General features: G+C 39.4%; 1 protein-coding gene across 4 annotated transcripts in view; it reads left to right on the top strand.

Annotated features, from left to right (window-relative positions):
• The first annotated feature begins 18,917 nt into the window (after positions 1–18,917).
• DNAH5 (dynein axonemal heavy chain 5) overlaps positions 18,918–26,105 on the top strand; it is a 151,561-nt gene continuing 144,373 nt past the window's right edge. For 3 of the 4 annotated variants that reach the window (XM_065052638.1, XM_065052641.1, XM_065052639.1), the window contains exon 1: positions 18,933–19,103. In XM_065052638.1, coding sequence (XP_064908710.1) covers positions 18,951–19,103 — 153 coding nt within the window. In that variant the 5' untranslated portion in view covers positions 18,933–18,950. Of the gene's footprint in view, positions 19,104–26,105 lie in introns of all 4 variants that reach the window. The other variant, XR_010470345.1, reaches the window with a different exon arrangement.

Here is a 26,105-nt window from a genome sequence, read left to right on the forward strand (position 1 = left end):
ATTGCCATTTTCAGCAAGTTGGCTACACCTGGCTAAGACTTTAACTTTTTTTTTTTTTTTTTTTTTAATTTCTAAGCGTAAGTAAGAATTAATACATCAGTCCTAAAAGCATGAGCCCTTGTCATGGGAGGAGGAGGAAGCAGAAGTATTTCATTGCTGAGACACTCATGGTGGGAAATAACACCCTTTGAAAGTATCAACCATCCTGGGTGGTCAGTGGCGGTGGAGTAAAACGCTCATCCTAAGCAAACTTCAATGTCTGTAAGGACAGGAGTCTGCCTTTTTAATTTACAAGAAAACCTGATAAATATTCTTTAAACTTCTAACAACATCTTATACCAACTTTTTTCATGCTTCTCAGCTCTCTAGCTCTACCTGACACTTAACCTTGTGCATAGAAAGACTTTTATAATTTTTTACTTTGTCCTGTTCAGTTGGTTTGCTGAACAACTGCTTTAAAAAGGTGTATATTATATTGAAATATTTCTTCCATAACCTAATTCCACTGGTCTCTTCAGATACTGTGCTAAATTTCTGATCACTGTGTAAATTTTAATCAAAAATAGTTCAGGACCATAGTTGAATTAACTATTTACCAATTTAACTATTAACTATTAGCTAATTTAATTAACTATTAACTATTTACTAATTAACTAATAGTTGAACTTAACTATTTTTAGATGGCAGGCTTTATTTTTATGTCAATTTTTCTGCGTGTTTGATATGAATGGTTGTTTTTCAGCCTTTCAGAGCAGTGGATAAATACAGCTTGTACAGATGTTTCTCTCTTCAGCTCTGTACTAACACTCAGGCCTGACCTGATGATGCAAATTCTATAAGGGGATAATATTTGAAAGCAGTATTTTAGCTTCTACACATGCAAATACCCAATTGTTCACAGGACATTTAAAATTATGTTTTTAAAGGCACAAGGCAAATTTGTGTTCTTTGTACCAAAAGGACTTATTTCTTTATTCAGCAGATTTTTATACCATATAGAAGAGCAGTGTCTGCACAGTATTTGAAAGTTAGGCCTTTGTTTTAGCAAATATTATGTGCCTCTGGGACAGGAAGAAAGCCTGTGCAACAGGTTTCTGCACCCTCACCAACGTGTTCAGACAAATTAACTTGTCGTGACGAGTTTTGCTTGGTCTTCCTGAGGGGAAGCAGAGGGGTGTGGAGTGCCATAGCGCTGCCTTGCTTTTTCTCAGGGGATGTCTTTGATTTGTGGCTATTTGAATGGATTTTTCTTTACGCACATGACACCCTCCAATCTCTGTGCTAGCACAGACCTCGTGTAAAGTAGGCCTATATCCTTCTCCTTGGAGTATGTACAGCCAAAACAGACAGCTGTTTAGATCTTCTGGCAGAGGATCCCATTGGTCTCACCCACACTGGATGTACATACATGGTCTCCTGGCTGTCAGACCCATCTGCTGGGATGGCGTGGTGCCCATCCTCAGCGTTGTGAGGTTGATTTGCTGCAACACAGATACAAAGAGACCATAGAGTTTAGGGCAAACATTCTATACAGCGTGGCAAATAGTGTCTGTTATACGGGAAATAACACCTTTGGGCTATTAGCAGCACTATATGTTTATTTAGGTTATATGTGTTATGTAGATACATGTCATAGGGTATGTGGATACAAAAGACATGAGTAAAAATATTTGTACCTGGAAGCATGAAATTAGACTTCCAAGTGTGTATGTCTGTATAGATACATATAAAAATATATACAAACATATATGTATGTGTGTGTCCTGTTTTTCAAAAAGCAGAATGCACTGCAGTCCACTGTATAGAAAGTGACATACACTTAAACCATCTGAAAATCAAATCACCTGAAAATATGCACTTAAGAGTCATGGCATTCTTTAGCAAGAACTTCTCCTTTGGCCTCCTGATTTTGTAAATGTTGTTTATTTCTGATACCTCTCTGGAGAATACTTTTATCTGGAAGTGAGACTTTGAACAAACAGGCTTAGTCTTCTCAGCACAGTCAGGCAATGCACTAACGTGCATGGAGACCACTGCATTTACTTGCTGCGGAATTGCCTCTACAGCATCACTTCATGAGCACGTAGGCAGCTTTGCATTATCTTTTTCAAATGATAGACTGTGGGGCTCCAGCAAACTTTCTCTTCAGAGTTTTGTGTACAGCTGCACTCTGTGCACTCTTGGTGTGAGGTCTTCTGACTTCTTGCTCTGTGTGAGGGTGGGTTAGCATTCGCTGGAGCTGTGGGCTCAGTGACGGCAGCATGCTGGCAGCAGGGCGGCAGGAGGTCTTGCCTACATCCACAAGGCCAAACAAAGGTCTCTTTGTGGGAGTGCAGAAGCTTCAGAATACACAGTTTGTCATCAGCTGTTATCTGAGTGTCATAACTGAAGATCTGTTACAACACCTACAATCCCAAGACACAGTGCGTCTCTGTCTTGTAGTTAGGTTTTGTTTTGTTTGGGTTTTGATTCATTATTACCCTAAATTCCCTTTGTAACCATCTGGCTAAGTAAGAGGGTCAATACACTGCCAGATATAATGGACATACAAAATTCCCCAAGCACCATTGAATGTTAGAAGGATGTAAAAGAGTGACAGAGTAAATGAAAACCCATCCTGTGTATCTCTCTGTGTGTTTATGGTTAGACCTCATAGAATTGTATGAATTCGTTATTGTTTTAAAGAGTCCTCTTAGAAACACATAGAGGTCCATTTATAGCCCCAGAGTTCATTAGGGACTACTTCTGAATAGACGAGAACTACAGTTGGTCACTGGTACTATTTTCAAAATTTTCTCTTTTCCAACATTCATTTAAAAGAAGAGGTTTATTCATTTATTCAGTTAAATTCACCAGGGATAGCTGCACAGGAGAAGGGACTGAAAGCTCCAATTCACTTTAATTTGTCTATTTGCTTACGCTCTGTATTGGAATGCAGTAGCAAACAGCCAGAAGTTTTTTTATTCATGAACATACCCTTTGAACTAAGTACATTTGAAAATACACATTTAGTTCTGTAATCATGAATATAGGTTATGGTTCCAGTAAAAGACCGGCAATGAACTCTACCATAAAAGCACTGCAGAATTAAGTTCTTTGTGGGCCTCAGTGTGGCAGAAAGTGGAAATACAAAAATTCAGTGATTCACACCATAGAGGCTTTGACTCCTCTTTGACACAGCTACTGGGGCTCAGCCCAGAGCTTGCTGTTGGACTGAACTGTTCTGATGGGCCTGACATTAAGTAAAAGCTAAATCTCAGTGAATTCAGTCCCAGTTGGTGCTTAGATTTTATGCTGATTCATGCCATGAGAAGTATAGCAATCCAAAGAAACAAACACAGAAAAATAAGAAAGCAGGGAAAAATAAACATTCAGCATAAAACTTCAGTAGTTCCTACACCTAACACCAGCTCTGCCTATAGCCAAAGGGATGACAGAAATACTTCCTATAGTATTGATGTGGCATGGCAAAATTTTGTCCATAAATTCAACACATTGCCAAAACCCAGGTAAACTCCAGAGTCCAGTTCATACCTCTGGGTTACCACCTACACTCTCCAGTCAAAGATCCCCAAGTGGGTTTTTGCAAGGTTCAAGCTGCCTCAGCTGCCATATAAAACTTCTCAACTCCAGCCTAGATTTAAGCAATGCCTTTGCTGCATGGCAGTCTGCTTGCTACATCTCTCGGACTTTGCTCATCCTCAGCGGAGTCGATGCCTGCACATCCTCATCCCACCCCACTGACCACACAGGGCCCTCCTGAGCACTCCTTTACCGGCCATGGGTTAGGAACTAGTCAAGTCCCTACTTGGTGGGTGATCAAGTGGGTTCTTCTGGTCCCAGAAACAACCTATTGCAAATTGGCCCAGCTCTATGTTTTTTTGCATAACTCCATGGATGAACCATCAGAATTACATATTTCTCCCCCTCTTTTTTTTTTTTCTTCCCAAATATATGACCTACAAAGCAATGACATCTTATAAAAGGAAGTGGGGTGTGGCTTTTATAGAAGATCTCAAGTACTATGTATGTATGTACGTATGTATCTGTCTATCTATTTATCTATCTATCTATCTATCTATCTATCTATCTCATAGTTCTGGTTTTGTTTTGTTCCTTTTTTGCAAGCAGAGAATTTAATTGATATGTGCTATATGACATATGAGTATGTGGTCATAATATTTGATACATAATTCTCTGAATGACAGATAAGGTATCATATTAAAAACAGCAATTAGGACCTGAAGTATAATTACAAAATGAGATGCCTGTTTAAATAAATGAGTACTGCTGTACTTAATTTTTTAGTTTTATTTCCATGTTTTCCTTTAGTCTAGGAAGCTTTTCTGAAATAAAAATCTGCATCGAATGTATAGGCCCTTGTCCAGTTTTACCTTTTTTCTTCAAATTCTATTACATGATACCTTTTATGTGATATGTGTCCATTTAATTTAATGGCTTAAGGAAATAAGCAAGCCTTCTTAGTTATGCTTAACCTTGTCAACAATATTCCACAGTTTGTGGAATCACTGGACCACAGGAATTTTTCTCTGGGTGTTAAAATAAAGGCCTTCTTGTACATAAATGAAATATTTGTAGTTCTATAAGGACACAATAATTTCCAAAATATGCAAATTAAATAACCGCTTTTGCCTTGCTTAATGTACAGAGAAGATGGGACAAAAAGTGCCTTTGTACCTGTGTGTCCCCAATGACATGCCAGCACCTCAGTACAAAGTTACTACTATTAAAAAAATCTCTTACATTTCTCTGCAGCTCAGAAGACAGCAGAGCCAGAGAAGCGAGCTATGTTATTCTGAAAACCACTCACACTTTCCTTTATCAGGAACATCTCCTGTATTTTTGCACCCTTGAATAAATTACAAGGCTTTAATTACTTTACACAAACTACTTATTTTTTTTTTTTTTTTTAGTAAAACAATTTTTTCATGTTTTCCCATACCAGTGGAGTGGACACTCATGACAGTCAGATACATTTGCTCCCTTACTGCAGGACTGAATGTGACATTTTGTTTAAGCCTGTCTAGTGGACCATTTGTTCCAGGAGGCTTTTCTCCCTTGGGTAGCAGTGCCAGTTCCCCCACCTGTAGCCACTGACTTCCCATTCAGTCCTCTGGGCTGTGCCAGCTGTCTGTGGAGCCACATGCTGCACTAGATGGGTGAATGAATGAAAGAATGAATGAACAAACTTCTTGATACTTCACATTTCCATTTCTGCACTGGTGTGGTCCTCAGGAGTAAGTAACGAGAAGAGTAGCGGCACAGACTGTGGACACCAATTAGAAAAGACAATGGCCATCTCAATATACTTATTTTTTTCACCTATTACTTACACTTTTACCAACATTTTTGACCAGTCATAACAAAGCATGTCTAATAGCATAAATATTTCTGTGTAATATCACTTAGTGATGAGAAGTTTAGGACTTTATTTACTGCCTTATCTCTCAAATATTTGGGTAATTTTGTGTTTATGTAAAATGAGGTTCCAAGCATAAAATGAGTACAAACTTCTAATTTAAAATTCTTCTGGAAGCTTGTATGAGACATAAAAAAAATATAACTGATAACTTATACATTCAGTACTTAAGTACTCCTAGCATTTAAGTGCTGTTATCTGCACTGAAAATGGCTTTTTTTTTCGCCTTGGTGTCAATTCAGAGGTTGCTGTCTCCAAGAAAGCACAGAAGTGTAACCTGAAAATATATTATTTTCTGAGTGCACACTCCCAGGTCCAGGAAGCATGATGAAGGGAGAAAAGTTACCCAGTTTGTTCACTTATAGATTGGCATACCTGTTGTGCACTTGCCACAGGCAAGACCAAGTTAATTACATCTACGACAAGGTATACGTCTCCTTATATATGAAGGCACAACACATGTGTCTAAATTGTGATTAATACAGGTGTGAAAGAGACATCTCTTGCCAGCAGAGTATGACCAAGCAGATGGTATGTATCCCTTCAGAATTAGCTTAGTCGCCTTCATGGCAACTTGTTGATACGCTTTGAATTTCAACAGGTTAAATGATTGAGAATTGCTACACAGTGTAACAGGCATGAAGGATGCTGGAAGGCAGCAGAAAACAGAAAAGGTGGTGCATAAAAAAAAGAAAAGATGGCATAGAAAATCACCACTGTCTCATTTTTATCCTAGATTGATAGCTGGGCAAGAAATAAGCCCAACAAAATATCTGTTCCTTTGGATACTGACACAACCCTCATGGTAAAAAGGTTGATCTAAATTATGCTATTGACATAAATGGATCAAAAAAGTCACGATTAAGCATAAAGACTGCAATTTATGACTACTAGAGATCTGCAGTGCTGTTGAAAAAGGTAATAGCAGGTACTGGCCTACAGGGTCAGAAAGAGCAGAGCAAGATGATTACAGCCAGGAAGCGAACGGAAATTGTCCAGGAGTAAAAGCAGCACACGAAGGAAAAATGCAAACTGAGGTGACTTCCTTGTTTCAGCATCTCCAGAGAATCAGCTTAAAGAAAAGTAAATACATAAGTTTCTTGGATACAGCAAGGAATATTTCCACTTTGAAAAAAATATCAATGTTATGAAGCTGATATATGAGATGTTTTATATGGGTGTCATTCATATTGTTTGTTTTTATTATTTTAAAAGTATCATATGAGTAGCTATAACTACCTTTGTGGCCTGGCAGATGAGGACATGACCCAGCTCCGAAGGCAGCAATGTTCCTTTTCTTCAGAAATACAAAGTTTCCTGGGATATCCCACTCCAGCTCAGGAACGTCAGACAGACTCCGGCTGTCTGCAGCAGCCCAGACTGCTCACTGATCCTCTTGCTTCAGTCTTTTCTACTCATTTTGAATAGAACCAAAAATTACATATTTTAGAGAGGGAAGTTCATCTGGACACACTTATCGGCAATTACTTCAATAATTTTTTGGTGTGGTTTTTGCTCTTCAGTAAATTCACTGAGCTAAGTACGCTATATACATGTAACATACAATCATTTCACAAAATGTGGCGTCACTGATGGATTTCAGCAGCTTCCAGAATTAGCACCATGAAATGTGAATTTTGCAAGGACAGGTAAAAGGGAAAAAAAATATAAATATGTATCATCCTGCCGGCTAGTTTAAAGAAACATGGTGTGGTTCAGTTAATAACAAACAGCATCTAAGCAGTCAGTGATTTCCTTCCTGTATCATTCCTCTCAGGTGTTTCTGGTTTGCCTCTTATCAAGATAGTAAAAAACCAGCTACAGTATTTCTTTCTTTTTCATAAAAATCTATTTCTCAACATGAATTATTGGTCTGTACCTGAATAATTTTAAGTGTATGGCTTTAAAAAGTCCACTGGAAAACAGTATGGTTTAGAATCTAGACCATTATGTTTTCTGAATTTCATTTTGCCACTTAACATCACTTGCAGCGAGTAACATAATATCCATTGGTAGCTTGATTTGCTTTCTATGTCAGTGTGAACCAAAGTTGCTGTTTCAATATTCTTGTTAGGCAGGTTTTCCAAAACAGTAATGACTAGTCAGGCATTTTTTTCACTGTTTCACAACACAGTTTTTAAGTCTGAACTAGAAATACATGTATGATCACCCATTCTGTTTTCTCTGTATTTCTCTTCAGTGATCAGCCATGAGAAATTACAGATTCTCTGACAGAAAATTTAACTATTAGGATTTCAGACAACTATATTTTTCCTTACTTAATACCCTAGGTCTCTTTTTAAGGAAATCACTTTACTGTCAGGACAGGTGTATGGAATCACAGCAACCATTGAAACAAATTTTGTGGCACCCTTTGTACTTTAAAACAAGAATTGAAAATAGACTGGGCTTTTCTTTCATAGCAAAGGAATTTCTTGCTGTTTGTAATTTCCTGCCATGAAAGACTTCATGCAGATAATGGTTTTCAAAGAATGCAATTGCTGGCACAATTTGAGATGATAGCTCACTAGTTTTTGTTTCCTGTCCCAGCCAAAGAACAATAAGGAAAGCTTAACAGAAGCCTAGCAAATTTTGGACTGCTTTATCCTCCTGTTGCTGCAAAACAGACACAACCTAGTATGACAGAATATCATTTATATGCACTCAGTCAAAATAACTTTATTTTTACTGACCTGCTCTTTTGATATTGCACGTTACAGATTCTCAGAATACATCAGATCACTGGGTGGGGCTTTATGTAGTGTTGGGATTTCTGGTCAGACTGATACACACAACCATAGGAGAGATGCCAGGCTTCAAAATAATTCTGTTTTACAGTATATTTGTACCAGTCAGAAACAATAGAATTAGATTTTTAATTGTATGGTCAGTATATGTATTGTCAGCTTTCTAAATGTACTACATATTGTTGTTTTCATATAGAAATATTTATAAAACCTAAGTGGTTTTGTATTCAAAGCACATGTTCCTCTCAGTTTGAGATATTGCTGCCCAGTGAATAGTTTCACATGTGCACCAAGAGAGCAGGTCTACTCCTGGAAAATCAAAGAGAATTATGAAAAGTAATTGCCCATGGATTTCAGTTCTGCATTAGTGTTTCATGTGAGTTGCTCATCAATCCTGCAGCCTTCAACACTTCATTAATATTCAAGAACATTTATACAACAAATTATGGCCCCTAAACACTTTATACATAATGTTAATATAATCAAACAGCTATACTTTATCCCCAGGTTCTATTCTGTGAACATGAAACATACTGTTATATTTAGTGGAGTGTTTTATTGTGATTATAGTAATTTCCTAAAGGTATAGTGGCATTATTAATATACATTTGTATTCCAGACAAATAAAGATCTTAGTTGGTTGATAATAAGGAATGAATATCATACTTACCAAGACTCAATTTTTATTTTTAAAGTGGCCTTAGTCTAGGGAATAACAAATTATTTGAGTAGAAAAATAGAAGTGATGGTAATAACAACGACTGTAAGGCAAATTGAAGGAACAAATTAACAGATAAACTAGCAGAAAGAATCAGCAATTATTTATCATGTAAGCTTTGTTTTGTTACGGTTATGCACTTTGTAACAGCAGCAATTGTGAATGCTAGAGACAGGTGAAATGTGAACATTAACAATAGGGTTTCATACTTACCCAGCATTCAGAAAGAAAAAAAATATGCTAGAAGTAAAAACTGTAAAGAGGTTTATACACAATTTTACCTTTTGAGGCAGTGTTTTTATGTTCTTGATATACGAAGAGATCTTATGACTGTGGGAACTGCATATCAGCAAATATTTTGTTTCCAATGTGTTTACAATTTGGTGGTGTGGAGCATCAAAGATGTTTTATTCTCAATGGGAATGATGAAAGATGTGAGGAAGGAAATCTTTCCTTCTCATTTTTTTTTTTCTGATTTTGAATCTTTCTTTCCCTCCCTAAATGACTTGCTCCTGTTTCCCACAAAACGTTTTCTATAAAATTTCCTTTCCCATCAGGCATGTGGCAGAGGATCTGCCATCAGCAGCCTGTCAGCTTTCCTTTCTGCCAGACCTCAAAGCCTCCTCTCCCCAGGCCCTTTCACTGTCATCTCCACACACTCGCTGAAGGGAGAATCTGTGAGGGAAAGTAGGGGAAATTTTCACTCCCTGCATAGTCCTGGAGGAGCCAAAAATAAGTGTGGGACCGCACAGCCAGCCAGCAGGAGTTTCTGTGTGAGCCCTGAAATTTTGTATGCAAGGGGAGAAGACAGCAGGAAGCTTGAGTCATTTGTCGAGGGACAAAGCCACCATAGCAGGGGAAACAGCTGCCTTTGGCCGTCTTTCCAGAGGATACAGGAGAAACAGGGGTGGAGCAAACTGGGAACTTGTCTGAGTCCTAGATAGATTTATCAAGGGGTCTGAAAATTCAGGACTACGAGACGCTCCCAGTGGACCTGGCCGAATTGTAGCCTGGGTTTATACTGATTTCCATCACTGGTAGGGGCCATGATCTGGAACAGAGGCAGGTGTGACATGTACATCTGCATGCTTGGAATTAACAGCTGCCTGCATTCATATTACGATTTATTCCCTAGAGAACCATCCTATCCTTCTATTTGGAAAGGCAGTAATATGTTATACTCATTATAGGTGAAAAACTCACTGGTAAGCGTAATACGTTACATGCATCACTGAATATAAACTGACTTTGCAAACAGTGCTTTACAAGAATTTATACATGAAAAATATTTTTCTAAACCCACAACTTTCCGCAGCTTTTGTCTTTGAGATCATCCACATTTCCCAAAGAAAGCTGTGAGGTTAGAGTCATACCCTTCGGGTTGACTTCTTTTCCACCCAGGGAATTCAGCAGCCCACATCTAAATGGCCTGCATGGAGTGAAGCTTTTGGAGGTCTCTCCTTTGCTCACTGCCCTGCCTGTGGCATCTGCATGACACCGTAAGGGCAGCCCTGTGGCTGGTGCACGCCGGTGGCTGCTCCAGCCTCCTGCGAGTCCAGGGAGGCTGTGGCTTTTGGATCAGGGCACACAGATGAGCAAATCTCTGCACAGAGGGATTTTTTACCATCATGGGCAGAAAAGTGAAGGGATCATAATGCAAACTGGTTTGTGCTGCACACACAAAATACTGCAGACATCGGTGCAGAATAGACTCTACTAATTTTACAAGGTGTTAATCCAAAATGTGTCAATCCAAACTGCAATTCCCAGGCTGCTAAAACAGGGATTGAATTTAAATTCCATAGTCAGACAAAGTGAAGATGAGAACTGTAGGAAAAGTTTCTGAACAGCAGAAATTACACACCAATTTTCGAATTAGTGTTGCATAATCACACTAAAATGTGCCTGTTCCCTCAGTCTTAAACAACCTCTCTGAGATGGGAACCTTCAGCAACAGCTTCTTGGTGACCTGTGCTCTGTAGTTTAAGACTGAAAGCTGATTCACCTGGAGTCTTTTGTAGGTCTCTAACCTTTTTGACGACCAACAGAGTCATGTTGGCCCCTTTCCCAGTAGGAGTTTGAGCACTGTCTGGGGGAGGATAGCTGCATAGCTTCCACATCCGTCAGAGGCAGGGCAGCATTCCTCTGCTCCCAGCCCTCACCCATCTGTCCCCCATCAGCTGGGGGATACTAAAATAAAACGGGAGTGGGCCGATGCAGAAGCAGTGTTACAGAAGGTATGTCCTCCACAGGAAATGTGTAAACAAATATTTGGAAGATCTAAAAATACGAACAAGGAGGCCTCTGTGCTGCAACAATGAAGCTTAAAAAGTCTACAGCACATGTTCTACACATAGTTGTTAAATAGTAAAGTTACATTGCTAAATAGAAGTAGTTTTAAACAGCAAAAGCTATAGACTCTTCAACCTCAAGGTAGCATCCTTAGTATTAGCTTCTTAGTTTCACATCTGGCTGAGTTTTTGTGTAGCCTCATCTGTGTAAAACAGCAATGTTAGATACAATAAAATAGATATTATTCCAATGCATCCAATGAGCACTTGCTCCGACACCTGCATATTCTTCTCTTTTTGCCTGGCCTTCGTTACTGAAAAAAAAGTGAGGCTTACGTCTGTAATATTGTTAAAAAAAGTTTTGTAAGTGCTGCGGGAGATCACTGTATCTGCCCTGAGTTGCGTCTAGTGCTAAACACTGGAGAACTTCCTACTCCAGCACCAGTAGTCCCACTCCCTCACTGTACTTAGTCAGTTAAAGTCTGTAAAAAGCACAATGTTGGGGTAGTGCTACAACATTTTTACTTGTCCAGTCTTCAATACCACCATTTCTCTCAATTAAAGCACACAACTAACTCATATCCTGTTGTTCTTGCTCTGCCCGAGACCTTCTGATGTTAATGACTCTTTTCTCTTGAGCTGAATCTCTGCCCAGTGATGTGTCATGAACAGATTCCACTCCCTTACAGTCTTACTCCCTCGCCCTGGCCAGAGACGTGCATGCGAGGAATGAAGTCACTCCCAGTCATTACTGGTCTCTGTGGCACACAGCTCTTCATGTTTCTCTGGCTCATACTCTTATTTTACACTGTTGCTCTCTGCCTTTGATATCCAAACTAGTCCTTTATCTGCCCAGTTAACTGACCCTTACGATACTTAATTATCTACTTTGTAAAGAGGTCTTTGACAAACTTTTTAAAGAGGTTGTAAGGCAAAAGTGCTCTAAAAGTCCTGGTAAATTTGGAGCATACTTACTCAGCTATGTTTTCTAAAAGCAGTCTGATTTGTCAGAGATGAAATCCTTTCTGTGCCTTTATGTGAATTATCTCCAGTTGAATCCTAACTTTCTGGGAATTTCCTGAGTTTCACTCTGGCTGGTACTTTGTCCTTTTCATTCTGGTATGACCTTTCTCAGCAATGAAGGACTGAGATTTTAGTGATGGGATTTCTTTGTATGGCCACAGTCATTCAGATGTTTAAATAGTTTTTCCTCTGTTAAAAACTGATATTTTTTTTTTCTAAAGACTTTCTTTAGCAGATGGAAAGCAAACGCACGCAGACTCTCATATTCTATACTATTAGCCATTCCAGCTTCCAAAGAGTTTCCCAAATTAAAAGGATCTCCACCCTTTATGAACAATACTATTTGATTTCAGGGCTTCCTCTTCTGCTTCTCAGCATGGACACTTTTGGATCAGTCCTCCAGGCACTTCTCTCCTGCTCCCATTGCTCTACCGCATCTCCTTCCTCCAGCTGTTGGTTCTTCTTTTGCAGAGAACCAGGGAGGAGAGACAGGAGAGCATATTCCCACAGCACTGCTGCTTCTCTAAATTGTTGCCAATGCTTCACACTCCTACCATGCCCAACTTACTCAGTGTAGCCCACACCCTCACTAAAGGGCATGGAAAAATCAGTCACTTGGTCTCCTGCCTTCAAAAAACTAGAATTTTTAATTTGTTGCTTTTTAAAAAGATATCAGTATTATAACTCCAATGTCAGGTTAGTTTCCATTTCTTTTCTTTAAAGTACGTTTCATGAGTAATTTATTTCCCTGTAAGCCCAAACTTCCTTAATTGTAAAATTCCTGTTTGCTTCTGAGACTGACCATAACACTTGCTATTTCCAGTTGCCACTTCTTCACCTTTTGATCTATATCACAATTGTAATTTCTCTTTATGATTACTGCTTAGGCCTTCTGTCTTCATGTAAGAGTAATTTTCCTTAATATTTATTTTTCCTCCTCTGGGAAATAAATGTACGCTAATTTTTATTACTTAACAGTCGTGCCTGAGGGAATATATTTTTATAATATATATTGGACTTGGCAGTGTTAGGCTAACGGGTGGACTCGATGATCTTAAAGGTCTTTTCCAACCAAAGTCATTCCACAGTTCTATGATATCTCTATATATGTATTGTTTAGTATGTATTGTTTATATATGTATTGTTTACCTATATATATGTATTGTTTAGTAACATTAATCTCTCTGTAAATCACAGATTTATCTCCAAGTAGGACATATAGAATAGTTCTGGGTGCTTACATCACCCAGGCAAAAAGTCACAAAAAATAATAACAATTCAGTTTGTGGGTCTTCCTGGCCATTCATGTGAGATGCTAAAAGACACAAAATGTTCTTTCATTTCTTCACCTTGCTTATAATAATTATCATGGTGGGCAATCAGTCTCTGCAGTCCTGCGTTTCCCATCTCTGATAGATGGTGAAGCAAGTGAGACTGGAAAACTCCTGAAGCTGGTATGCAGATGTACAGGTCTGTGCTGGGGCACATCTTCTTCAGTTTTGCTTCACAGATTTCCTTTCTGGAACTATGGTAACATATTTTCTCATGTCAGCCTCACAAATTTGCCTAACAAGTTACAATAAAACATGAAGTAATTCCTCCCATAATCAAGTGTGGCCATGGTTGCCTCAAATGAAGATTTTATCATGGCTATATTGTGTTTGACAAAGTTTATTAACATTATAGATGTAGATAATTATTTTGTTCCTCTCCTATGGAGAACCATTGGTCTTGATTGCCTTGTGATACCATACATATCAATCGTGTTTACCTTGATTACCATGGGCCAGCAACAGCTATAGAGATACTCTGATCTGAATGACACACAGAGAGGTGGAGAAGTGCGTAGTGTCAGTATCATCATTAACAAATCTTTTTTTTTCATGATTGTGATAGGAAGTATAGCTTGATTTTCTGTTTGGCTAATAAATGATATTTGCTCTAAGTGTGATAATCTGTCTGCTTGAATTTATAATACTCTTTCTTGTTATCTCAATAAGGGCACAACTGTGTGAGTGTGACGTCATAGTTTTGTGGTCTGTTACAATTAGTGAATCTAAGATTGCTGAAGTTCCTGCAATTTTAAGATTACTTAAAGGAACATTACTGAAATTTACAGTCTCAAAATCAAATCAATTTTACAGGCAAATTACAATTTAAAAAATACTTGTCAATTACCAAATTAATAAATAAATAGAGCTTTCTGAGGAAAGGCCTTTGCTCCTGATTCATCTGTTGGGCAACCTAATAACAATAAATTCAACGTAATGCATTGTAGTTGAATATTAGTACTGAAAAAAAAAGTAGATTTTGGACTTGTGATCTTGGTGGTAATCAGAAAGTAGACTCAAATGTAGAATTTCTGCTAGGTAGGATTAGATGTACCTGAGTGTTTGGGATTATCTCCCCCTCTAGTGGCTACTTTATGCAAAAATATAAAAACTGGGATTATCTAGATTTACTATAGTTTCTTGGGGGTGGGGGTCATAGAATCACAGAAACATTTAGGTCAGATAGAAAAGACCAGAGTGGGTTGCTTAGTTTTATTGTGCTGGATTCAAGTGAAAGGGTGTTAATGTAAACCCCAATAAGGTGTGAAATTCTCAATTTTCTGACAAGCTGGACAGTGATTTGAATATGTCACAGGCTAACTCACGAAACTATGAGCTTTTGTTTTTGCACGTGTACAATCATGTATTTATTTTGTCCCACTATGATCTTATGCTTTTTAATTTAGTATTGCTCAAAACTTATCTTCAGTGCCGTACAAAGTCATACTAGGTGTTGTCACAGGTTTTAGCCACGCCGGGTGACCGATTGTTACTGCTGGTTGTATTGCCAGGGAAAAGTGAACGGATTGCAATGCTACCAAGTGAGGCAGTATCCATTAATGTTTTATTCTGAAATGTCTGAAGACCTATCCTCCTTGACAGGCTGGAGGTATAGCCCACTGGGAATCTCCTGAAATTCAGCAAAAGCATTTACTAAATCCTGCACCTGGACTGTGCATGGTCATGCACCCAGCAGAGAAGACCAACTGCATTAGGAAGATTGTTGCCAGCAAGTCAAGCAAGTTGATCCTTCCCCTCTACTCACCCCTGTGAGGCCATGCCTGGAGTGCTGTGTCCATTTCAGGGTGCTTCAGTATAGGAGGGATATGGACATTGTGGAGCAAGTGCACCAAGGGCCACAAAGGTGATGAAGGACTAGAGCATCTGTCCTACAAGGAGAGGCTGAGAGAGGTTGGAGCCTGGAGAAGAGAAGGCTCAGGGGGATCTTACTAATATATGTAAGGCCCTGAAGGAAGGGTGTGGAGAAGAGGGAGCCAGACTCTTTTCATTGTTGCCCAGAACAAGAGGCAATGGGCACAAATAGCACAGGAAATTCGACTAAAGCATAGGAAAAGAATGTTTACCTCGATGATGGTCAAGCAGTGAGGTTGCACAGACATGTTGTGGAGTCTTTGTCTATGGAGATATGAAGAACTCAACTGGACATGGTCCTGGGCAACCTTTTCTGGCTGACCCTGCTTCGAGCAGGGGTTGTACCACATGATCACTGGAGATCCATTTCAGCTTCAAATATTCTGTGACTCTGTGATACAGTTGCATCTTCACTATATTTAATGATATTAAAATATCAGTGGGATGCCTTTGCTAAGATATGTTTGTGCTGAAAGTTAAAAAATAGTAATATGGAAAATATTAGTGGTAAGGATAAGGACACAATATAGATATATATATATATATAATAAGCAAACCACAGAGGGATAAAATCAGAAGGAATCGTGCAGAATGAGCAAAGTATAAACAGTGGAAAGCCTAGGGAAGACAACAATGCTTAGTGCCTATTTATTTGGTCTTAATAAAATACTATTTACTATAAGACTGTAAAAAATAATAAAAAGAATAGGAAAGCATTAGATCAACGAAATGCTGTGAAACACTTATATCATTTAGAGCTATTCAAGACAATAGGAAATGAAATACATCTTTGAATGCTGAGAACAATCTCCCAGTCAAGATCAGGTTTGTGGAGCACTACTTAATGATCGGCAGAGTCTCAGGGTCTTAAAGAATATCAGACATAGTGCTTTACCTTAAAAATGAAGGAAGAAGGATCCTCAAGACTACTAGAACAAATTCTTATGCTATGATTTTCCAACACTTCAGGGGACAAGAATAAGAAAGAAAATGTACCACACAGATTTAAAAAAAAAAAAAGAAAGTCAGGTCAAATCAATCCAGTTACCTTCTTCGATAGCTTAGCTGCTTGACAGGCGTGTATTCACCTAATGGGAACTAATACCTCTAGCATGCCCCTAAGTTTTTGCAAAGTTTCTTGCACAACTCTTGTAATTTGTATTTTTTTTAATTCAAGATTTTTTGAAGAAACAAGACAGATACGATCTTGTTTAAATTACTATGATGGAGGTCAGCAGCAATTTGAAAGACAGTGCTCAAGACAAGCTTTAAATTATTTTCAGAGAAACTCTCTGAAGATACTATATGAGGTCTCCCAGAAGCCTGACTTTTCGGGACATTTTTCCTAAGGTTGCTGAGAATTTGCATTCAGAGAGAGTACCAGGCTGGGAGAGCTGATCTAGATGTGAATCAGAGGGTGGAAATGAAACTAGTTTTTATTAGAGAAGCAGAGCATGAAAGAAAAGCTCAGAAATTCTGTAAAGTACTCAAGAAAGGAAAAATCAAATGAACAAGTATAAAAGGGGATAAATATCAGTATGCAAAAATGTATCAGAAAATTATATGTGAGATCTTGTGGATGTCAAAGTGAATATTGAAACAATCCAAAGTAAAAAGAATCAGCATTGTTTGGCAGCATTTTAGAAGTTTATGTTCTGACCATCAGTGGAAAGCTTTCCTTTCTGCTCTATGGCTTCTAAGGCCACTAGAAGAGTTTTAGGTCTGGTTTTGCATGTCACATTTTGGCAACAGTACAAAAAACCTGGAAAATTGTAAAGAACAGAACCTATGAATTCTGAGGAAATGATGAAATAAATAGCTTTTAGCTGAAACAGTTAGTTTCCTTCTAGGAGAGAAAAAAATTGAGGGAGAAAACATTTTCTGCTGGGGGGAAGGGAGCAAGTGGCTCTGTGAGCCTTAGCTGTCTACCAGAATTAATCTACAACAAACACATCAAAAACTGTGGCTATAAAGGTAATTTTTTTCTGCCAAGCACTGAAGGATAGATGAGAAAAAGTGTACTTCGAAATAATAACTGATATTAGTTAAAAAAAAATGAAATGAGTAAATGAGAAATGGACCATCCCTCTGGGATGTTTGTGTAGACACTGTTTTCCAGAGATTTTGAAGAGTAGGTGGGAAAATCCTGTTAGGAAATGTTTAGGATTTGTTGGGCAAAGACATGGAGTTTCTGCAGGAATTTTGCAGCCTGTGCATACATGTTTCCATGGAGGCTCCCTGGTCCAGAGTTCAAATTACATCAAAAAGGAACAGAAGAGAAACACATTCCAAAGTGAAATACCTACCTCAAGCCTAGGCATTTGGTTTCTTAGACATTTATGTAAAGATTTTCCATTTTTTTGCTCCTGAATTATCTGTGCTTCACTCTTAGTATTCAGCTTTCATGTTCCCATGGATGTGTTGATGTAGATTTTGGGTGAACAAAAGCTGCTGATGCCTCCATGACAGGCCATACATATGTAGCCTGTCCTTCACGTATATTTAACCTGAGATAGCTGTCAGTACTTTTGTGTATGTATTGTATCAATTTTCTATAGTGCAATTACTGCCCTGAGTTGTATCTTCTGTCAGAAGTTAAGAAGAAAGATATTTCCTTGAGGATGGATTTATTTATGAACACATTTACAATGCAATTTATACATAAATGATCAGTATGTCTAACAGACTATCAGCAAGATCATTATTTTCACTTCTGTGTTCTGGGAACAAGGACTACTGGAAACCTGATAACAAGGAGACTGGTCATTTAAGAGGGTAACCCTCACTGTGTTATCCAATTAGGAGAAAGATGTATTATGTGCACCTGTGGCATCCAGGTGTATTAAATTTCATTGCCCTTTTGTCATGCGGCTAAAAGAGCAGTCGTTTGAAGCTTTTAAATCTCCTGCCTGCCCCAGTAATGCCAGGTGTGAGGGCTGCATAAATCCATGCCTTTGGGAGTTGCTGAAAATGACATGTTAAAGGTTAGATTATTTTGCCTTGTCTTGAATACTAAGGCTGTACCTGATGCAAGTTTTCAGCTTTTAGTGCAGTAAAAAAGTATAAATTTTCAGGTCTCTCTCACTAAAGTAAGTAAAATAATAAATAGGGTAGCAGCTGGTGGATTTGCAAGGAATACACAAGAAGTTGGCTGGCCTGTAAACTGGTCAGCGCTGGGACTCGGAGTCCTGAATACCCGCAATAATTTTCGCAGCATCTAGCGGCTGCGACAGCCCCGGGGGGAGTGAGGAACGCTGGATCCCGGTGCCGGGAGGAGTCGGGGGGTCCCCGCAGGTAGCGCCGGGGCTCACTCAGCCGGTCACAGCAGCGCTGGGTGCCCCTGGGGGTCTGTGCAACCCCGGGAGGGGCGGCGCGGTTGGCGTCGCTGCGGGTTTGGCGTCCGTTTCCCAGCCCCGAGCGGCACCTCGTGTTCAGTGGAAGCGGGGACTGGAGTGGAAAGTGAAAAAACAACAACCCAACGGCAGGGTCGGCAGGGGGAGCCCCTCGCCATGGCAACGGCACCGGGCGATGGAGGCAGCAGCGGGGCAACGGCGGGGCCCGGCAGCCTCCGTCCCCGCGGCCCGGCCCGACCCGAGGGCGCAGCCCCCGGCCAGGTCCGGCCGTCGCCGCGAGGGGCCGGGACAGCCCCTGGCCTCGCCGGAGAGCGGCAAGGAAATGCAGGTGCAGCGGGGGAGGGTGGGTGCAGGGGCAGCGCTGAGGGGTCTGCTGGCTGCGGCAAACAAACACACACAAAATGCAGAAAGAAAGAGAGGGCAGGCTGTGGCCGAGCGTCCCGGGGCGGGCGCGCCGCTCCCCGCGGAACCCCTTTGGTCCGGCCGGCCGGGTGCCCGGGAGATGCGGCTCCGACGTCTGACGGAGACCCGGCGGGGGAAATCCGTGTTCAGGGGAGGCTGTGCGAGTGGAAGGAACTTACTAGCGTTTGGAGTCTGCAGTTTTAGAGCGCTTCTTGTTTGGTAACTTTTTTTCCCTGTAAGATTTTTTTTGTGGGACAAGGCGCCCTGGAAAGGCTGCGTCCAGAGGCTGTTAGCACGTATGTAACTCGTTTTGTGCGGCAGAGCGGTTACCGGTTATCTCGTTGATTTTCTAATGTGCCAGTATGTGTTGATAAAAGAAGATAATCAGGGTAATTTCCCCTGTTGCCTCCTCTGAGAAGGTATTTTTATCTGTGATGAAATTCACAAACTTTTTGTGGCTTATAAGCAAAATACTTGTTGCTGTATTTTGAAGAGGGCCGCTGTTTGTCTTGTGACAAGACTTCAGGTAGGAAAACAACTTAAGGTTCTTCTTTCAGTAGTTTCTGAGTCCTCAATGTATGTAAAATCAGGAAAGTTCGTAGTATGGTCTTTCACTATTAAGGGAAGCTAACTTGATTAGCTTTTTCTGGAAGGTGTGTGTAGTTAGTAGATCCTAGGGATGGTTGGATTCCATCAGAAATCCATAATGTTAAAGCAATAGAAATGCACCTCACTCTTAACTTTTTTAATAGTTCCCAAGAGATGTTCCAAAGCAATGCAGGCTGATATTTCTGTAGAGTTACAAATATAACAAGTTATTGTGCCTATCTCTTGTAAGAGTAACTGATTTACCAGGAGACCTGTCCTAATGAAAAAACTTTCAAGTCAAGAGAGTCAGCCTCATGCTATGGTAATGCCATTTAGAATACCCTACAGTTTCATAAAAAAGACATTATTTGGTTTACAAGAGATTAATTAAGAAAATATAATTAATAAAGTAGTTGATATGTAGAGCTAAGGATAAGGCATAAGTTATAAGGCAGCAAGTCATTGATAAGAAAAATCCTGCATTCGCCAATGTACTTCAAACTGAACAAGGACAGAAAGCTGCATAATTTGTGTCGTTTTGAGGAAGCATGCACAGTTGCAAGGAGAGATGGTTTAAGGTGTGAAGTGGAAAGAAAAGGTGGATGAAAAGAAGGACTCACTTCTTTAATGTGAAATGAAGAGAGATATTTTTTTTTTCTACTCTTGTGCTTGTATTATTTTTAGGCAATGATTGGATATCTTTGATCAGATTAAAGAGTATATATTTGTTAACTGGTTGCAGACAAACCATTGGGTACAGTTACTGGTATCAAAGCACGCAGCAAATTGCCTGAGGCAGCTGTTACTGGTGTATAAAATGGCTGAAGTTATCTTAGCAATGGCTAATGATAGCTAACCTGCTGGAAGATAGGAAAATGTGCTTTTTGTTTCCATCACCATTAGAATAGTAGAAGAAGTTAAAAGAATATGCAGCAATGGAAAGAGGAATCAACGTGGTAGCATGGCAACTACAGGTAGATTTCATTAATTTTCTAACAGGTGTTTCTAATGAAAAGAAGACAAAAAGCCAAGTATGCTGTCTTGTTTGGAACATGGTGACAGTTGAGCAATATGTCAATACAGTTAGCATTTGCTAAATATATTTGGACAAAGCACAACATCAAATATTTATATGGGAAAGAAAGATTTTTCTTAGCCAGAATCAGGCTGTGAATGGTTAAAAGAATTACACAAGGTCACTTCTAATTTCAGTTTTCACTAGCCAAGTAATATATTTGAAAATGCAGAATAGACACAGGACACATTTCCAAATAACTATGTCTGGTAATGAAAGAATGTGTCTCATCATTACAATTAATATTCAGAAGATTTACAGGTATGGAAGACCTCTGTTGCTTAATCTAGATCAGACAATGTATTGTACTCCAAACGCATCAAGAATGATAAACCTCCATGATAAATAACAATCATGTACTACAGGAGCAGAAAGAGGTTTAATAAGGCTGGAAGCTACAGAGCGTCTTGCATTTTGTCCAGTCTCCTCCACTCTGAATATACAGGGGAGAGATGGCAAGCTGAGGAAGCTGCAATTGCACAGCTCCGGTTGCTCAGCAACAATTCCAGCTTTTTACTGTGTGTACAAATGCAGGCGGTAGCAGTGGTGCTGTTTCCAGAAAGGTCTCTTTTATCCCAAAGGAGTAAATTCCTCTCTGGCACAGTTAGAAGTTATGCCACGTAGGCATGGGCTGCCTGTGTACAGCTCTGAAAGCCCAGGATAACTTATGACTTTGCATTATTTCCACTTCTGTGGAACTGAATGGTTTTGGCATTTGTTTATGTAATATCGAAGTTTGAAATGTGTACTTTAATGCCAAACCTATGTAAAGAGAAATGCTTGCTCACTGGCAAATGCAGTTCCATTTCTGTTCCTAGATGTTTGAGTAGATGTTTAAAATACCTGAAGAGTGTTGAGCTGAAGACCTAGGGTTGAACAGTGGTGCAGGGGACAGTGCTGGGTGACTTCTGGCTCCGTGCTGTTGGAACACTGATGCCAAAAGGCTGCAGCTGGTTCAGTGTAACTGCATGACAAAAATGGACATGATAATACCAATGGTTCTAGGAAATAACCACATGGTTCACATGCTGGTGTGTTTCTGGGGAACTGGGTGGATTGTAGGGTATTAGGAGTAGTGGATTTAAAATAAACAAAAAAGGTAAATGCAGAGAATGGCACTTGGCATTGCTTATGTCTTCTAGGGTAAAGAAGGGCAGGCCGAGATACAGAAGATTTCTTAGGGGATTTTTCAGGACAAAAATACCTCTCTTCGTTTTTTCAGTATTTTGAGTATGGATTTGCCCTCAAGTATTTACTCCATTTGTACTCAAATTGCTTGTTTCTGGAGAAATAGAAAGGAAGTGCCCTCTGAGAAGATGTCAGAGTTGTTCAGGACTCCTAGAAAAGCTGAAGAGATTGCTAAAGTATCATAATGAAAAATAATATATTAGTATGTAGTATAAAGAATATTAAAATCTCAAGGTTCCCAAACCGAAAAATCCTTCACGATGTTGTGTGTTGACTTGTATCTTCTAATCTGAATACTGCAACAAATTTTCTCTTACGGTTCCCATGCCGTTGTTCTTGTGCCTTGCACCCACGAACCCAATAGCATTGTTACAGCACATTGAGGAATGGTCTAAACTGCAATTCTTGTAGCAACTTAAATGATTTTCCTTTTATTAGCAGAACACAAGTGAAGCTGTTATTTTTTGACTGAAATATGTGACTTGAGCCTCTGTTTGTTAGATAACAGTTTATAAAAGAAAATATAACCAGTTTTTCCATAGCTCGTATGAACACAATGAAATTAAAGGACCATCAGATTTTTGCTACAGAAAAAAAGTGTTTTATTTAGTAGATGATAGTGGCTGGAGTATGGAAGCTACAGCTGCTAAGGGATTACAAGATCATAACATGGATGTGCAATCAGGTGTCTGAAGTTGGAGGCAGTAGGATGTAGTTGATTCCTAAATATTTGTATACCTAACCCATTTTAAACTTCCAGTATGGAGAAAGTAACACAAATTCTGCTTTTTATGAAATTTATTTGTGTCCTGGTTTTGTTAAAAAACAAGTTTTTCTTTTAGGGAATTTGCCTGTCAGCTAAAGCCTTCATATTAGCTGCATTTTCCTGGAGAACCAGATACATGTCTTGGTAAATGTAGCAATGGAATGCGAAGTTATGATAACAATTGATGCACATCTCATGAGAGGGGCAACAAGAAACAGGTGACCAAGGAACTAACCAACTGAGTATAACATCCCATTCACGTGAATACTTCATGTAAAAGTGGGAGATCACGAGGATCTTGTCCCTTTTCCTTCTTTTCCTTTTGCTTATGGCTGACATTAGGAGAGGATCTTGCTAATCATCTCTGCAAACTGAGGCCTAGTGAGAGGCTGAATCCAGCTCCGGTTGGCTGTAGAGTCCAATCCATGATTTCGGGTGCCAGCTCTGCAGTTGCAGAGACTTTCAAGATTGGTTTTGTATATTTTGTATTATTTTCTCTATTCTTATTAGTAGCATTAGTAAAACATTTTTAATTTTTCCAACTCTCTTCTCTCTGTCCTTCTTTCCCTCCCGATTGCCTGTCCTTAGTGGGAAGGGGGAAGAGGGAGGGACTGATGGGGGAAGCGGGGGGAGAAGGGGTTAACAATACATCTGCCAGGGTTTTATTGTCACCCTGCAATCAAAACCCTCGACAATTTGACACATCTTAAGACAGGAAAATGTGGAAATCAGGATTTCTTGTGGATATTTCTGATGATCAACAGCTGGAAAATAAACAAAACTTGTCCTCTTCCTGCTCTGAATTGTTTTCTGCTTTCAAAGTGTTTGACTTCTTCAAGAAAAAAGCTTAGTATGTGTGGTGGATTGTTTATAAATATAAATTAGGTCAAGAAACACAGAACTCCTCTGTACTAAATAATTTATTTTAATTTTCTATGAAATTTGGAGTGTGTTGTACAAAGAACATACAAGTGAGGACTTCATATCGACGAAGATTTCTTAGCAGGGTATGAAGCTGATGGCATATACAGGCTCTAGTGGTGAAAGATTTTGTTTGAGGAGAGGGAGAGATGATGTTCTTCCCAGTGTGGCCAGGTACAGCAATGATGGGTCCCAGCTGAGCAGTCTCTTGGGGTGGCCTGATGGTGCCTCTGGTGCAGCATGTGGCAATGATAAAGGTGAGGATCCTGATGATGACTCTCTGCCCTGTGTTTTCTCTGGGACCTGTTTGATTTTCCTATTGACTGATACTGCTGATTGGAGTATGCTAATCAAATACAGATGTTGCGCTTTGGTTGTTAAATCTTTTTGCACACATATTATCCAGTAATGTTTACCATGCATCTCCATGACTACTTTCTGCTTTGTTATACATTATGTTTGGTTTTCTGTGATGTAAACTAAAATCTTCAAAGACAATAGGCAAAGAAAGGAGGAAAGTGAGGGGGGGTGATCCTTTTGCCAGAGGGAATGGCTTCCCATGAGAGGCACCGTAACAGTAGTGTTGGGGTTTGCTGGTGCTGGCCATGGGGAATTACAGCACAAGAGCAACAGCACTGGAACAGCAAAGGAAAAAAATACACTACAGAGGTTCTGGAAAACCCCTCCCTGTCAGCTTGAGTGCAAGGTCCCAGAGCTGCAAGCATTAGTGACATGAAAGCACCTGGATGTACCATGCAGCAAGCAGTTTTTACATTTGTTGAAATTTAAAACCTGAAGCTTAAATCTACTGAAATACACCAAGGGATTGTTACAGCCTGAAGAAAAAGGTGAGTTTCACTTTACATGTGGTAGGGTTATTGTATCTCCCTCTCAGATGATGCTGTCTATCCTCTGGACAATTATTTCACTGTGGTGGAGAGGGAATTCCTACTAAAAGCTGAGAAACTGGGGTTTCACCAGTGTTGGTTTAGCTGCATACAGGCAACACATTAACTTCAGTGAAAAGCTTCTGAAATCTTATTCTGTCTTCTCAGGAACACTGTTACAAGAGTCTTCAGGTAAGAGAGCCCTCTTAAAGTTTGAGGAAAATGTGAATAATGGGGATTGGATGTAAACTTTCCCCTGCCCTGCCCCAAACTACTGTATAACAGTCAGAGGATCATACTCAGAAAAAGGCACTGCAAGTGTTAAGTAGAAGAGGAATCTTGATACAATGGTATATTAGGGAACAGACTTCAAAGGTGCATTCAAAGTAGCAATCTAAATCCTGGGTTAATTGATAAATAATTGATAAATTGATAAATAAACAAACCTCCAGAGGCTTAGAGCAAGAAGTGCCTTGTTAGAAGATGACTGGTTTCAGAAAGAGCCAAAGACAAAAAATTTACTAAGCAGAGAGGGGAAAAAAAAAAAAAGAATTACACTGCAGAAAATAAATATGCATCTATGGCCTGTGTTTGTGACCTTTTTGTTTCTCCAGAGAAAGAGAAATGGTATGAAAGCAGACACTGCTATGTTGGCTAGTTGGTAAACACTAAGCTCTTCATGCCGAAGCTGCTACTGCTAAAACTTGCCAAGAGAGTGCTTTTTGTTATTAGTAAATGAGTTGGGTAGCTTAGATTAAATATACTCAGTTGTTGCAGCTCTGTTTCATTGAATTTTTATCTAACTTAAATTGTAAGGAAATGAACAGGTAAAAGTTGCATTGAGTGGAATCATGTTTGCTGGTAAATAATGCCAAATGTATATATCGAAAAATGAGCAATAGTTTCTTAAAGTCTACTTGGAAGTAAATGTTAATTGAGACGGTCATAACCTTATTAAATAAATTAAAAAAAAAAAACAACACCCCACACTTCCACCCCCATAATTTTCTACATTTTGAAATGTATGTGTTGAAGGAGTTAATTTTCTTTAATTGTACACATGTTAGTAAAGTATGGGGAGGGAGAGGAAACAAGGAAGACATTTTACTTGAAATGTTTTCAAGCTAAAGACTTGTATGAGCTCATAATGCAGCTGAACAAACAGCACTTTCTGAGTTACTGTGGAAGAAGTGCCACGAAACTTATATTTTTAGCTACTGCATGTAGATATTTTCAAAGATAGACTGGTAGGCCCATCTGAAACCAAGATTAGTAGGGATGATCCAAAGAGCAACTGGAGGTTGAAATAACTTCCACGTGACTGGAAAGAAAACACCAACGTCAGCAGAGCTGCTGAACTGTTTTAATGAATGTGTTGCTCATAATGGAGTGATAGAGTACAGTGAAAATACCTTTTCATTACATCTGTAATGATACAGAGATGTTGCACACAGGTTATTTGCATCCTGATTGCTATATGGTCCAACTTTAAGGTTTACAGTT

This window comes from Columba livia, chromosome 2 (assembly GCF_036013475.1).
Source record: "Columba livia isolate bColLiv1 breed racing homer chromosome 2, bColLiv1.pat.W.v2, whole genome shotgun sequence".
NCBI classification, from domain to species: domain Eukaryota; kingdom Metazoa; phylum Chordata; class Aves; order Columbiformes; family Columbidae; genus Columba; species Columba livia.